Here is a 16,299-nt window from a genome sequence, read left to right as displayed (position 1 = left end):
TAATTCTAATGAGTTATTCAAACAAACGGTTCTTCTGAAATTAAATCTAAACACAATATTAAATACATATGCAGAATGATGTTAAAACAAGAGCAATATTAGGAAATACGAATACGGATAATTGTCAATTCTCCGGCAATATTCAGTACTACATCTCTATTACGACCCAATGTTGCTATTCATCCATGTGATTTATTTCGCATTACATTACTTAGGTGGAAATACAGCCCACCTGATCTATGTAGCAATACTCAACTATCCAATTTGAAAATTATCCAAATCTGGTGAAAAAAAAGGTTCATTATCATACTCTATTTAAAACGTCAAACACTCAATACAGATATACATGCAACGGTAAAGCCAACCTGCGTTTTTTGAGGCTTTTTTATAACTGGTGACGTTTGTGAAAACTGTTTTGAGGCAAATGCCAGTGACCCGCAGACTAGATGCTTTGACCAGTATATGGTGTACAGACATATCCTTGGTTTTAAGGTTACAGTTATACTGTAGAAACGAACTAGATTTAAACGAATCATGTTCTATTATATAAATCGTTTCACATGATAGTGAAATAAAAAATATAACAAACTAGAACCAATATTACGTAAATATTAGTTTTAGATCAGGAATAACTAGTTAATAAAGGACAAAAATATCTCTGGCAGGAAATAATAAGTACACGTTGTCCGGTACATGGTGTGTAAAAATGTGTGCACATTAATTTCTGATACTTCCTTGTGTTGAATGTTATGGGCAGATTAGGCATGTGTTAAGTTATAGCATTAACAGGTGAGGAAATACGTATCAGATGGCTTATTAAATTACAATTAAATGCTATGAAACCTTTGAATTTCAATGTCACGCATATATATTTACAATACGACGTGTTTAAGTAATGGCATTTCTATTCTCAGTCTAAAGATGTCTTGTTTTCCATTGGAGTCAATCAATCAAAAACTGTTGCTGGCTTGGATATAACATGTAAGAAAAAAGAAGACCTGGGAGCGTTTGAAAGAAATCAGTTTTCTATTACAAGTGACAAAACGGTATGACATTTGCCTGCTTAAGAAATCAAACAATGATTAATGTAATTGAAGTCCGTAATTATCTTCCTTTGTAAAAGAGACAATGATTTATATATTGCATTATGTTTAAGAGAATAATAGGAAATCACTTGTATAATATTATCGTAACGTTACAGGATGATACCATTGATTTTGTAAAGACACAGAAAGCGGTCTGACTATAAATAATTAAGATAATGATAGGAATATATTCTCAATATATTCTCAATAGGTTATGCGTGCGCTTCAGTGCCCATATGACACATCGTACGTAACCATGTCCTTTTCATGATTATTTAAGTATTGCCAATGCAAAAAGATGAATTGATCTCTCTTTTCTAACTACAGAAAGAGCCACAAAAACTGACGATGTTCTTGCTGACAACCTGGGAAGAATCACATGAGGTACCTTCAGATTCGAACTCCCTTTTGTCGCTACTTGAGGACTTTAGCCAGTACCATTCGAATCCTAGCGAATTAAGTCCTGTCCTCCTCTACTCCAGGTTTGTATACATAGCTGCAACTATATAACATATAAATCGTGTCGTAGTCTTTTTGTTATTGCATAAATTGTGCCTTCTATTTGCCCTTTTAATTCTGTATAATTATCGCACTATATTATGCCAGGGCATGGGTTGAACACATTAAGCATAAGGGTAGATGTTTAGTTTAGCTGGACTCCATAATTGTACTGGATACTACATTTGGTTCATTTGTTTGGTTTACCTTATTACTATTCAGCGTACGGGCTGCCCCAACGTAACATGCAATGGCGTGGAAATCTTTTCTAACGTGCATATAATTACAATACTATGTTTTTGGACAGATAAGCAACCTATGTTTATGCTTTGTGTGTAGACACCGTGTTATCATGTCGTGTAGCTACCCATGTGTCATCAAATATTTTGCGCGTGTTGACACCGTGCCATCATATCGTGTAGCTACCCAGGTTTCATAAAAAGGTCTTCTATGTGTGTTGACACCGTGCCATGATATCGTATAGATACCCTCTTTTCATCAAACAATGTCTTGTGTATGTGTTGACACCGTGTCATCATATCATTTAGCTATCCTGGTTTCATAAAATACTCTACTTTGTGTGTTCACACCGTGCCATCATATCGTATAGATACCCAATTTCATCAGTGTATTGTGTATGTGTTGACACCGTCTCATCATATCTACCTAGGCTTCATAAAATAGTCTTCTTTGTGCATTGGCATCCTGCCGTCATGTCATGTAGTTACCCATGTTTGATCAAACAGTCTTATTTGTCTGTTGGCACCGTGCCATCATATCACATAGTTACCCATGTTTGATCAAACAGACTCTTCTTTGTGTGTTGACACCGTGCCATCATATCGTATAGATACCTTTTATTCATCAAAAGAGTGTCTTCTTCTTTGTGTGTTGACACCGTGCTTTCATATCGTATGGATACCCATGTTTCATCGAATAGTGTCTTCTGTGTGTGTTGGCACCTTCCTATCATATCGTACTGAATAGTTTGGCATACATGTTAAACGCCAATTAATTAGTATGATATACTGTGCTATTGTTTTAAATGAAAAGATTTGATTTTTTCTCGTGGCCCTTAGGTTAGAGCATGCATGTGGATAGAACTAAACATATAGTTCAAGAAAATTACTATATAACAGCACTACATGACAAATTAAAGTCCGATTCCTAACAATTACTTTTATATATCATTTATTTTATAAGTATATATTGGGACTTAAATTGTCTTTCTGCACATAATTTTTATTGTTTGATTTACTTGCACAGATAAGTAATGTTTTGATGGTACCTTGATGTTTCTGAAACATTATGTTCAAGCGTGAATTACATTGTGTCCTAACAAATCGTTTGTTTTACTTCCACGCAGACTTAACCTCTTTCGCCTCAGTAATATTAAAATTGTTGGATCAAATCATTCGTCCTTTATATAATTGATATTACCCATATTTCGATTCGAAATAAATAAAACATTTGAGGCTATTGAAACTGATTAGTAAGTATGAAAGATAAAACAAGATCTTATGTTGCGTCTCATTAATTGTATGTGAGTTTCTGTTGATTAATACCTCAGATGGGAGCTGGACAGATGCAGCATTACTTACATCTTGCTGAATGAAAAAGAAAGAATTCGTAGAGACGGAGAAATTCATATCTTGCGGACAAGTGCGAATATGTTAGAAAGGAGTTGTAAACTACTACCAACATTTGTAAGTATCTTTAATTGCTTGTCTTCCTCGAGTTTTCTAAAGTGCTTAATTCATAGTCTTGAATAAAAAATGGCAGTAAAAGTAAATTTGAATTTCAGTTTATCTGTATACATTTGTGTCACCTGAATAATCAGTATTGTTATTTCCAAGATGAATCTTCAATACAGGAATATAATCTTTGTGTGTAGATTTTATTATTATTATTATCATTATTATTATTATTATTATTGCTGCTGTTACTACATACCAACTACTAATACTGATATCGCGATGGCAAATGTTACAATTACTACTACTATTTATATAATTAGTTTATATTTATTATGCCTGTTTATTGTGTATACTTATTTCAGGAGCAGTATGTTTTCGTTTACAAATGCCTTCGTACCGATGCTTTGCCAGAATCCACATATGAAAATACAGCTGGGATCATGAGGGAAATCCTTTAATCATCATAGATGAAGTGATTTCATGAAATCATGTAGATTATTTGAATATAGATCTAGATATATATCTAGTTATACTTCTTTATTAAATAAAAGGCTGGTTTACTAATCTGACTTTATCATACTGTTTTCATTCAGTATCTCAAACATAATTGATATCCAAAAATAGCAATATATGCAGATCGATATATTTTTATGTTTGAAAGTTGTAGCGGTGATATATTTCTTTTGTTTCTATTTTTACATCCTAAGTAATGTGAAGATGTTTCCAGTAAGAACGGGCAGATGTGGAATACATGTCCCAGCAGCCCTTATCGAAGGTAGATATAGTACCTCTCTAAAAACATCTCGCCCAGATGGCATTGAAAAGGGATATTTTGACCAGCACAATTTTTATTTTACTTATTTCATTTTATGTTTCGATTTCTGTATTCAGAAAAGGGATTAATATTCTTGTAAGATAGACTGTACTGAACGATTAGTTTTGAAATATGAATATAATGCTGAGAAACTAAATAGTAATATTTAATTAAACGTTTACTTTACGAGTCTCTGAGTCAAGTTTAAATTGCTTGTTAATGTTATTTACATGACATCTTCTTCAACAGTGAAAGCAGAAAACTTGTAGCTAATGTGACCCAAATCTTTTCCGTTTCGTATTTTCGTATATTCTGTTGAGAAATGACAAGGTATTTGAGATATAAAAAATACAATATTGATTGAATCCTAGTTTTGTTTGTTTTATCTGGTACGCATGCTTAGATTTATAAAATATAGACAAATATGTTAGAGCCATGGTCATTCATAATTTACTTAATATAACACTTTGAATGTGAACGATATATTAATCTTACTTATACTTCATCCAAGTGTATGAATATATAGGTTTAATCAAATTTAACACCATTCTTAAAATTGCTTCTAATTTGCTTAGATATTCGACTATTTAAACATCTGATTTTCTTTTAGCTAGAGAAGAAGACACGAACGGAACGATTATGAAATATCATTTGTAATGGTTCGCATACACAAAGGTTATTTCTGTGATTATTTGCAGAGATAAAGCAAGTAAATGATATTGATTTTATTACTGGTCTAATTTCTACAAAAGTAAATTCGAAATATGTACTAGAACAACATTTCAGATAGAGTGATACTGTAAATGTAGTGGCCTCCAGTGGCCGAGTGGTTTCAAATACAACACCCCACCCCCTTTGTCAATCACTATCATCCCACCTATTCACATCGGGTCGAATCACAAGCTATACTGGCGGCATGTATCCCATGATGTGCTGAAAAATGGCGTTAAACTCACAACAGAACAACAAAAACAAGAATGTCAACAACAATAACTGAAGATCTAATTGCAGGAAAGGACAACATTGAGGGTGTTCGAGGTTGAAATATATTTTAAAATGTAGGGCAAATTAAAATTCAACGGCGTAGACTAATGGTATCAGTCCATTCATAGCTTCGAAAAACGTTCCCATTTGAGATGTTTGAAAATGAAACAAATTTTGTTTTGAATTTATTGCAATGACGAGTGACAAATACAAACCAAAAACAAATTTGTGTTGTGCTATGCGGGACAAAATTGCATCCTTACAATGTTGGTCTTATTAGAGATGGAAATCGATATCTATCTATCGATCTGTCTATCTATCTATCTATCTATCTATCTTCCTTCGAGTATCACTATAAATAGCTTGCAACCTGTTCTGACGCCAGTGCGTGTTTCAAAGGAGTATTCATGCAGTTACTTCATAGCCCATGAACATTTCGTTCGTCCATATTTTCAATCAGCATTAGTGATTATACATCGTGTCGTTCGAAATGAAGACTCAAAGAGAAACTGAAAACATATTAACTGAATTGATATAGAACAATGATACATAACAAAACAGATGCTACTGCATATATTATTTACAACTGAGTGTCAGATTTTCCAGATGTATATTAAAAGAAACGTGATTTGTCAATAACTAACCGGTTAACAGAATGTTAGAAATGTACATAATAAGAACAACTGTAATTATGACTCATACAAACAACAGTCTCGATGATTGGTGCACACAATGTCACGTGTTAGGGAACAAACATCGTGTCGCCTGTTTTGTTCTTTTCATTTGGAACCCCTCGTAAAATTCTGTTCTAGTTATCTCTCGTTATTGTGGTCCTTTTATTTATGGACAATCAGACCTGTAAATTGCAGAATTAATACTACAATTAGCAATTATACATTCCAGATTAAATGTGATTGAAGTCTTGTTGCAGGACCAAATTTCAGCAGACTTTGTTTTTCTTATGAGCATACTTGCCTTTTAAACATCGTCGTCATGAACATAAAATACAACCCGGAGATAATTGTTTTGTAGAAAGAAGCATATGAATATTGGCGCATTTCTTTTCAAACTCTAGGAAACAGAGCATATAGAAAGATTCTGTACATGTATGTACATTGCCTTGTATCTAAAGAAAACAGTTCGTAATGGATATATGTTTTCACAAACACAAAACAATATGTATATCCTTGATGAACATGCGATCTCAAACACCCCTAGAAATAAATCCTCATCAATCATATTAGCTAACAATATTAAACAGTTATCAAATAGACACAGATTTTAATTTGATTTTTGTAACTTAATTTTAAACAGTTTTATGGCTATAAGACTTACTAATCATGGGTTATTTGGGTTTATTTAGGGTATATTTTATAAACGTTAAAACATTCTTATGCAACTATATACCAGAAAAATACAAATATAAAAATACGTTTTGAATGTTGTAAATATGTAATGGATGAGAAAGAATAAAAAATGAAACGTTTTGAATAGTGTTTGATATTTTCGGTACCTACGGTTTCCATAACAGAGTACCTGAAAACAAAACATGTGTCAGAAATTAAATCAGGCTACCTGATATTTGTAATATACATCATATAACGAGGATAGGGGGCGGAAAACTGTCATCATTTATTAAAGTCCATTGAAATTAGACGAATATGGAGAATACTTTATGTGCGCAAATTCGAATACTAGTATGTACGTTTATGCGCATTTATGTTGGTATTATGTATATGTATGAATGGATCTAATTTTGTGTCTTTGTGCGTAAGTATTTCTGCTTCACTCAGTAAATCTGGCAAGCTAGCTAGCCATCTATTGAACCATAGTAGATGAGTGTGACCTTGAACTGCTTAATACCGTTATATGTTTTACGAAGCAGAACTCTGCAATGTTTTGTCAACAATATATCCCATGAAACGTTTATTCTCGTTTACTTTGGAAAGCGGTGAAATGCAGAACTAAGAACCATGTCACCTAAAATGCTTCTTTAAGACTCTATGCTTTGATTGCATTGACCGTGTTGCCAGTTAGAAATGCTTGCATAGAAGCCGCATGTCCATGTTCATTCCCTAGATTTCCTGTTATATTCAGCTACCGAATGATTTAGACAGAGAAAAAAGAAATCAAATTGAAGCTAAAATTTAAGAAAAGTTTTAAAACAGTGCTTTATGAAGTGTCGCCCCTAGTTCTAGCTGCTAACCATAATAACAATTTTTAAAAAATATATATATTTTGCTTCCTACCTATGAAGTGTTTTGTGCAAAAAAATTTTTTGGTAACTAATGGTTCATGATTTTGTCTCATTTGGGTAATTTTATTCATGACTGAAAATTGTAGTGATTATATACAGCTGGATTTCGTACGTGTAGCTACTATTTTAAGATATCAAAGAACGCGAAATTGCATAAAATTTATAAATGGATACATAAGTATATGTTGACAGTTACTAATAATAAAACTATAAGTAAATAAATTTCCGATAATCAGCTTTTTCTATTTGGACAGGTAGGTCAGGTGGTAATGTAGAAGAATTAACTTAAATCCTATAGGATGAGTTAGGTCACATGAGTAGTTATTTTGAAATATTTGAGTAGTAAGATCTCTCTTGTGGGGTGTATTGCGACATGTATTCGTAATAGGCTCTTTAAGGCTTATATAAGGAGATAGCTGAGCAAACAGATTTGCTCCAGTTTTGAAGGCATCCTTTTCTCTTGTATTCTTGTATAACATTAAGTCTGCAGACATGTTATGCTCTTTAATATTATAAGTTGATCTCACATTTTCATTTTTTAATTTGACAATTACATTGTTGCGTTTTACCACACTTGTCGTTTTCCTTATTTATTTAACTTAGTTCTTGGATCTTGAAAAGGGGAAACAAAATGTAAATCATTTGAAAAGATAGTCAAATATGGAACTGGATAGACGTACAAGGAATTTGTAAATATTGCCATTGATCACGCCATGCAGAACTTGAAGATGAAAAATCAGCTAATAATAACTGAAAAATGGTTTACATGATTTATCAATCGATAGCCAAGTTTGAACATTGTCCGACCGAGAGCCCAGGAGCTCAGAGAGCTAATTTGATAAAAATACAAACTGCCAGCAAATGTTTTGTCCAACCTGACCACGTGCTTACCAAATCCAACCCAAGGGAACGGCCACACTTAATTTATTTCATTCATGACAAGGGAGTTACCATCAACCATAATCCTTCCTAAATTGCTGCTGTCAAAGGGTTCCATCTTCCTTCAGTAGTTCTGGCAACTCCTTGACAGTCAGTATCATTTCAAATGGAAACAGCGCTGGCACTGCAGTTCACCCATACATTGTTTTACCTTTTGAAGGAAAGAGAGCAGTATTTCTGCCGAGTCCATCCCGGGGGGGGGGGGGGGTCGATGCCAACGCATCAGATGCTGGGTGGACAAATTCTGTCATTTTTCGCCTTTACCTGGAGGTGAACCACTTTCTTCATTTCTGCACAAGGTAGAACAGATGAATCAATTATTCTTCTTTTAGATGAACACAAAACACGCATCTTCATGTGAATCACTAAATGGGGAAAGGAACATAACATCATTATACACATCCTCTCATACCACATTCGCTATCCACATCAGCCCATTGAGATTGGTTCTTTGAGCCTTTTCAAGGGAAATTTAAGTATCGATGCCGCAGTGGAAAGAGGTCTTGCACTGATGTAGCAACCAAACACACAATATGTGATATATCGTGAAGAGCTTTTTTCTCAAACATCATCAGGTAACTTATATGCGGTCATCTGTGAAACAGAAAAATATCACTTTTGCCCTTATATTATACCAAAACATGGTCTGGTACCAGCAACCGTTTTCTTACAAGGCAGCAGCTTGACTAATCTAGTTTCTAAACATTGCATAGTAAAGTAGCATTGCAAGTAGTAAGGTGGGATACCATACGTACAATGGGAATTAACATTAAAAACACCCCTGGGACAATATACGTACAATGGAAATTTAACATGGCGAAAAATCGTGGGTCAATATACGTACAAGGGAAATTAAAATGGGAATAAATCGTGGGTCAATATACGTACAAGGGGAATTTAACATGGGGAATAGAGTTTGGGCTTGTTTAGGGACAAGAGGATTTTTTTTTTTAATTTTTTTTAAAAAAAGGGGTAGGCAATTGAAAAGTCATTCTCTTTTCGAGAAATATGGGGGCCCTGAAAAGGGCCTTTGGGTTTATGTTAATGTTTCCATTAACATAAAGGGCACCGCATTGGTCTTCTTCTTGTCCTTAGGCTGCGTCTCACTGTTGGCCCGTAAATCAGCACTCTTTTGAGGCATCCTTGTCTTTCGACGTAGATCCTACGTATCCACAGACTGGTGTTTGTCCTGTGGACAACGGTCCACTTGGATCGGACATACATGAGCATGTCCGTCCTGAACATCATGGAAGACACAAGCGTAGAAGATTGCACATCGGTCCACATCTTGAAGCGACGAGAACAGGTGAATCAAAGCAGTGAACTGCGCTTATTTATAGGTAGAGGTAGGATTGAAACGGATTGAGTTCATTCACCAATCCGAACACGCGTTACAAAATTAAGTCAGCCCGCATCCAATCCGAAGAGAGCAGTCTGTGACGTCACGTAGTCTATATAGATTCGCTGGCGCTTGTGTGCAGTCAATCTATGCGACAGTGATTCAACATGACGGAAACTCAGAAAACGATTCATTGGGGTGCACCAACAGGGGAGACTGCCCAAGGGAACCCGGACTTCCTTTCAGAAGAGGTGAATTGGGATTTTGTGGATTTTCTCTCCTCGCAAGAATTTGTTCCGGAACCTTCGTTACCTTCTTCATTACCGCAAGTGGAGAATTTTAGACAGAGACAGAAAGAAGAATTGGAGAAATTTATACAACGACAAAAGGAAGCGGAACAAGCTTTTCTCCTACAGCAACAGCAGCAAGAAGAAGAGGTAAGAAAAAAACAACAGCAACAACAGCAAGAAGAAGTAGCAGCAAAGAAACAAGTGGGTGAAAATCAAACGGTCACGGTACTGTTGGACATTTTAGCGGAGTTAAGAAGTCTGAAACAAATGTATCAGACTTCTTTATTACGACCGAAGAGAATACGACCTTCCCGAGCTAAACACGTTAACCCTGTGACTAAGCTTACCGTACCACCCTTAGTGATTTCAACCCAATCATCATCATCATCCGCAGTCCAGAAGTAGGCCTTGGCCGTGGCAAAGGCTTAAGGCAGTTAAAGTTGATTGCTTAAACTCACCCCTACACCAAAATAAAAAGGCCCTTTTCAGGGCCACCCACATTTCTCGAAAAGAGATAGCCCTTCAATTTTGCCAAAAACTCAAAAAAATAACCCACCCATTTTACCCTTATAGTACGTGTCTGTGTATGAGTGCGTGAGTGTAGAATCTTATTTTAAAATCAAAACTCAAAGACACTTACCTTGTATCATTAATTTATTCTTTTCTCCATTTTTTACAACCCAATTCACAATTCACAACAGAACACTTTAATTAAAAGTTCATTGACTTCTTCTGTCTCCTTGTTTAGTCTCTCTGTTTTTTGAATTTTTTCACCGTCACACTCTTTTCCTCTTCTTCTTCTTCCTCCTCGCTTTCTTCCCTTCTTCTTTTCTTCTCCTGTTTCTTTTTCTTCACCTGTCTTCTTTCTTCCTCAGAAGAATCCCCCTCTTCCTCTGAAGAATCCCTCTCTTTTTCTGAAGAATCTCTCTCTTCTTCTGAAGAATTCCTCTTTTCTTCTGATTCCTCTTGTTTCTTTTTTGGGCAATCTGGAGACCAATGTCCTTTTTCTTTACAATAATAACAGGTATCTTGACTTTTGTCTTTTTTAGCCCCTGTTTTTGTTCCTTTTTGACGGTCTGGACACTCTGAAGACCAATGCCCTTTCTTCTGACAGATATAGCAAGTATCTTGACTTTTATCTCGAAAGGATGGAGAGTAGTCCGTCGGCTGGTCTGAAGAGAATTTTCTAATGACCCCTCGCAAAGCTCTGACGAAACGTTCGATTTGGTTAGTCTCTTCCATCGTTGTGCTCGGCTTGAGAGTGAAATGAATAGTGAAAGGACAAGACACACACCCTTTTATATACGCTGGTCTGCCATGACTATAAATTAGTCTATGGTGTTTAAACTTGAGTCATTTGACGTTTTGCACTCAAGATGAAACGATCCTATTCATTCGAGAAGAACGAAGAAGAAGAAAGTAAGAGGCAGAAACGTGATCTATCGCCTCGTACCAGGGCTGAAATCTTGGCACAAATTCATGCCAGTGATTTTGAAGAGGACATGAGTGAACCAGAATTTGAAACCTCTAAACCAAGTTCACCACCCTTAGTCAACCCTGAAAAATACTATTCCATTCGAGAGACGGAAAAGCGCTCCTCTAGAAAATTTAGAACCACGGCTTACAAAAACACGTTGAATTTTAAAGATTTCAAGGCTGAAGTGCCGTTAGAGAAAGCAGAAGTGTTCATCACTGGGGTGTGGGATTCTCTGCTCACTGCACTCAAGCGACAATGTCAACCCAAAGAAGACGATCGCTTGAGACTTTCCATACAACACGACGGTTTGAAATCCCCTGTTTGGATCGAGTTTAGCACCCCTGCAGAATTGACCGCTTCCAAAGTCATGGACAAGATTCAACACGTGCAACAATCTAATGACCAGTTTGACATCACCGATGGAAAAGCCACATTGGACATGACCCACGTCTCTCCTCCTCAAGGGACCGGACGCAAAAATATGTTATTGGTGAACGAGCTTCGCAGCATTAAGCGTAGCCTTGTCCAAATTCACAATCCTCATGACCAGATGTGTTTAGCCCGTGCCATCGTGGTGGGACGAACCTATGCCAACAAGAACGACACGGTAGAATGGAAAAGAACCTGGAACACTATTCAACGTTCCTATCGAGCCAAACAACGAAACGAAGCAGAACTACTGTTGCAACAAGCTGGCCTGTCCAAAGACACACCCTGTGGCATTCCTGAGATGCAAAAATTGCAAGATGCCCTAGTTCCACGCTACACCTTGAAAGTGCACCCTCAAGAAATGTGCGGGGGTCTGTTGTTTCGAGGCCAAGATTTTAAGGACGGAAAATACATTCAACTTTATCATCACGATGACCATTTCGATACCATTACCAGTATCACTGCATTCCTGGGATACGGTTATTATTGTGAGAAATGTGATTATGGTTATAACAATCGAGAGCAACAGAAGTATTGTGGAATGAAATGTCCAGGATGTTTGGCCTCTCCACCCTGTCTGAGCGAAGAACCAGTGCCTTGTTCAACTTGTCTGCGCACGTTTGTCAGCCCTACCTGTTACCAACAACATTTGAAGACGCAAGGTTCACAGCAGAAATGTGCTTGTCAACTGCTGAGATTGTGCCCTACCTGTGGACAAGGCATACTTACCAATAATGCGAAGGCACACGTATGTCGAGGAAAGAAAAAATGTCACATTTGTCACCACATCGTGGACTTGGAACACCAATGCTACGTGCAAAAATACCAACCCCCACCAGAGAAAGAGGACGGTCGCAAGAAAAAAGGCAATTTCATCTTTTTCGATTTCGAATGCATGCAAGAGACCGGCATTCACATTCCTAATTTCTGCGAGGCTCATCGAGCGTGCGAGAAGTGCATTCAAGAACCTATCTTCAGTCATTGCCCTCACTGCAGCAAGATTCCTGGAGGGCGTGAAAAAATCTTTCGGGGACCGAACACATTAGCCGATTTCGCTCGATGGGTCTTAGACCCCATCGACAAGACGTGGAGCCAAGAGGACATCGAACGTTACGGAGATTGTCATCGTCATGCCGCGGTGATGGCTCACAATTTTTCCGGATACGATGGACAGTTTCTTCTCAGATACTATACTGAACAAGGCACCGAGCGTCCTAAAGTGACTTTGAACGCAGCCAAAATCATTTTCATGCAAGTGGGACAAGTACAGTTTAAAGATTCGATGAGCTATTTGGCCATGCCTTTGAGTCGAATGCCTAAAACGTTTGGAATGACAGAAATGGCTAAAGGGTACTTTCCACACTTTTTCAATACGGAAGCCAATCAACACGCCGTTCTACCCCATTTACCCGAGGCTCACTATTACGACCCCGACAACATGCGTACCGAACAACGAGAAGCTTTCTACGCTTGGTACCAGGCTCACGCCTCGGACCCTTTCGACTTTCAGGAAGAAATGCTAAAGTATTGTCGTTTCGACGTGGACATTTTACGACGTTGCTGTGGAAAATTTCGAGAACTGTTCATGGAACACGGAGGGGTCGATCCTTTGAAAGAAGATTGCACCATTGCCAAAGCGTGTTCCTTAGTGTATCGACAACGATTCATGCCTGAAAACACCGTGGCTGTCATCAGCCCTCAAACGACCCACTATGTCAAACATCAATACTCGGTCAAAGCCATACGCTGGTTACATTACTTGTGCGACAAGGAAGACAAGTGGATTCAGCATGCCCGCAACGGAGGGAGCGAAAAGACCATCGGAAAGTATTCGGTTGATGGCTGGGACTTAGAAGACCCTAAGATCGTGTACGAGTTTAACGGTTGCTTATTTCACGGATGTCCCGTCTGTTACCCTGACCGTAGCACTAAAAATCAGTTTTTACAACGAACCATGGAAGTCTTGTACCAGGACACTTGTCAGCGACGCCTAGAGTTAGAACAGCAAGGATACCAAGTGGTGGAAATGTGGGAACACGAGTACGATGACCGAATGAAAACCGATCCCGAGTTTAAAAGTCTCGTGGAAAGTTACCAGTTCATGGACCCGTTGAACCCGAGGGATAGTTTGTACGGAGGAAGGACCAATGCCACCTGTTTGCTGTACCAAGCCGACGAAGAGAAAGGAGAAGAAATCAAATACTTGGACGTGTGTTCGCTGTATCCCTACGTGTGCAAATATTGTCGCTTTCCTGTAGGGCACCCGCAATTGCTGACGGAACACATCGACCTGAAAAACATTCGACAATACGAAGGCTTGATCAAGTGTAAAGTTTTGCCTCCCACGAACCTATACCATCCCGTCTTACCTCACCATTGTCAAGGCAAACTGATGTTTCCCTTGTGCCGTACTTGTGCCGAAACGTGCAACCAAGATCAGCATTGTCAGCACACCCAGGAAGAACGTGCCTTGACGGGAACCTGGGTCAGCGTAGAATTGTTCAAAGCTCTGGACATGGGATACCAACTGTTAGAAGTGTAAGAAATTTGCCACTTTCCTAAGACACAACAATACCACAAGGGTGACCCCAGTCAGAAAGGCATTTTCGCCGACTACGTGGATGCCTATTTGAAACTGAAACAAGAAGCTAGCGGCTATCCTTCCTGGTGTCACACTCCCGAAGACCAAATACAATTCAAAGAGAAATACTATGAACAAGAAAGCATCTCTTTAGACCACATCGAAAAAAACGAAGGCAGGCGATCGTTTGCCAAAGTGATGTTAAATTGCTTGTGGGGTAAAATGGCACAACGACCGTGTTTACCCAAGACGGAATATTTGACAGAACCTTCCCGCTACTTCCAGATGATTCACGACAAAACCAAATACATGAAATACGTGAACATCGTTCGAGAGAATTTGATCTTGGTCAATTACGAAGAAGATTTGGACTTTGTACAAGACGACCCTTTTGGAAATGTCATCATTGCGGCTTACGTGACAGCTCATGCTCGCTTAAAATTGTACGAAGCTTTAGAACTGTTAGGGGAACGCGTCCTGTACTTTGACACGGACAGTTGCATTTACATCCATCACCCGAGTCAACAGCACCCTGACATCGAAGGAGACCGTTTAGGAGCCTGGACAGACGAGCATTCCGACGACAAGATTCTAAGTTTCGTCAGTGGTGGTCCCAAAAATTACGGCTACGAATACCGGGACAAACAAGGAGAAGTGCAAAGTGAAAGGACTGACTCTGAATTATCGTACCAGTCGAGTGGTCAATTTTGGGGTATTGAAAGAAGCCTTGCGATCGGGAGAGGATGGAAACTTTAAAGTGACCACCTATCAACCGAACAAGATTGTACGTTTACCCACTCATCACATCGTCAGTCGGCCCTTGGAAAACGTCTATCAAATCGTGTACCAGAAGCGAGTGCGACTTCCCAATCATTTCACCTTACCGTATGGACACGTTGGTATAAAACATTGGTTGTAAGAGGATAGTTACCCCACCAGAAAGATGACTTCGCCACAGCAAGAATCGAGTGAGAAACCCGATGAGAACTCCAAGTTCAAACCCTACCATTTTCCAGTCTTCTTACCTGACTATTGTGATTGTGCTCGTGGATTGGACACGTTTCAGAAATGGCCTACGGATAGGGGAGGATTACCTTCTTCGGATGTTTTTGCTAGAACAGGATTTGTCTACTTGGGACCTGAGTCAGGATTGGGATACGAGGTACAGTGTTTCGCTTGCGGACTGAAGTTACGAATGGATCTATATATCTATAAAGATTCAGCTATTCTGGAACATACTCGATGGTCTCCGCACTGCCTTTACCTTTCTATGGCCTTTCCACACATCACACTACGGTACAATGTTGACGGTACCTTAGAGACGGTACCTTCCAGTACAGGACATAAAAAACGTAAAAAAGGAAAGATGTACAAGCTGGAGACTGCATTGCGACTAGTATAAAAAGGGGCTATGGTCAAGATCGATAGTTCATTGTGACTACCAAGATCGAGCGAACAAGATGAATACTTTCAGAGAAACACAGAACAAGTTGTTTAGAAAGGCACAATTCAAGTGTGAGGCTTCGGAAGTGGAATGCGATTGTGAGCCTTGCGATGGGTACGATGCTGTACGCTGTGACCTTAGCGATGCCGTAAAGCATCATGGGAACTTTAGTGTCACTACCCCTATCATGGAAAGGGATGCTGTGCGTGTCAAACCTGTGGGATGCGAAAGTGATGCCGCTCGTCCTCTTGGACACTTTACTGGGTTTAAAGGGGAATGTTCACCTTCACGTCTACCCCCCTACGGATGTCATCCAGCCCTGAGCAAACTCCTACCCATGTCACTCAACCCTCATGGAAACGAACCTGTGAAAGACGAATATTCGTTCCCTGTGCGTTTATCGGAATACTGCGACTTTGAAAATCGTCTTCAATCGTTCAAAGGAAAATGGCCTAAGTATCTGGG

The 16,299-nt window shown here is 38.5% G+C and overlaps 1 protein-coding gene across 3 annotated transcripts in view; it reads left to right on the top strand.

The window, feature by feature from the left end:
* The window catches only part of LOC149796574 (uncharacterized), a 137,350-nt gene extending 132,891 nt beyond the window's left edge, over positions 1–4,459 (top strand). For all 3 annotated transcript variants that reach the window (XM_089961276.1, XM_089961279.1, XM_089961277.1), the window contains exons 23-26: positions 915–1,046; positions 1,413–1,567; positions 3,154–3,289; positions 3,643–4,459. In XM_089961276.1, the coding sequence (XP_089817402.1) occupies positions 915–1,046; positions 1,413–1,567; positions 3,154–3,289; positions 3,643–3,738 (519 nt within the window). In that variant the 3' untranslated portion in view covers positions 3,739–4,459. The remainder of the gene's footprint in view (positions 1–914; positions 1,047–1,412; positions 1,568–3,153; positions 3,290–3,642) is intronic.
* The last annotated feature ends 11,840 nt before the right edge of the window (positions 4,460–16,299 follow it).

Source organism: Sinohyriopsis cumingii, chromosome 6 (genome assembly GCF_028554795.1).
Source record: "Sinohyriopsis cumingii isolate HCF-2022 chromosome 6, ASM2855479v2, whole genome shotgun sequence".
In the NCBI taxonomy this organism is placed as follows: Eukaryota; Metazoa; Mollusca; class Bivalvia; order Unionida; family Unionidae; genus Sinohyriopsis; species Sinohyriopsis cumingii.
The sequence above is the reverse complement of the archived record's forward strand: the minus strand, read 5'-3'. Positions and strand labels throughout refer to the sequence as shown.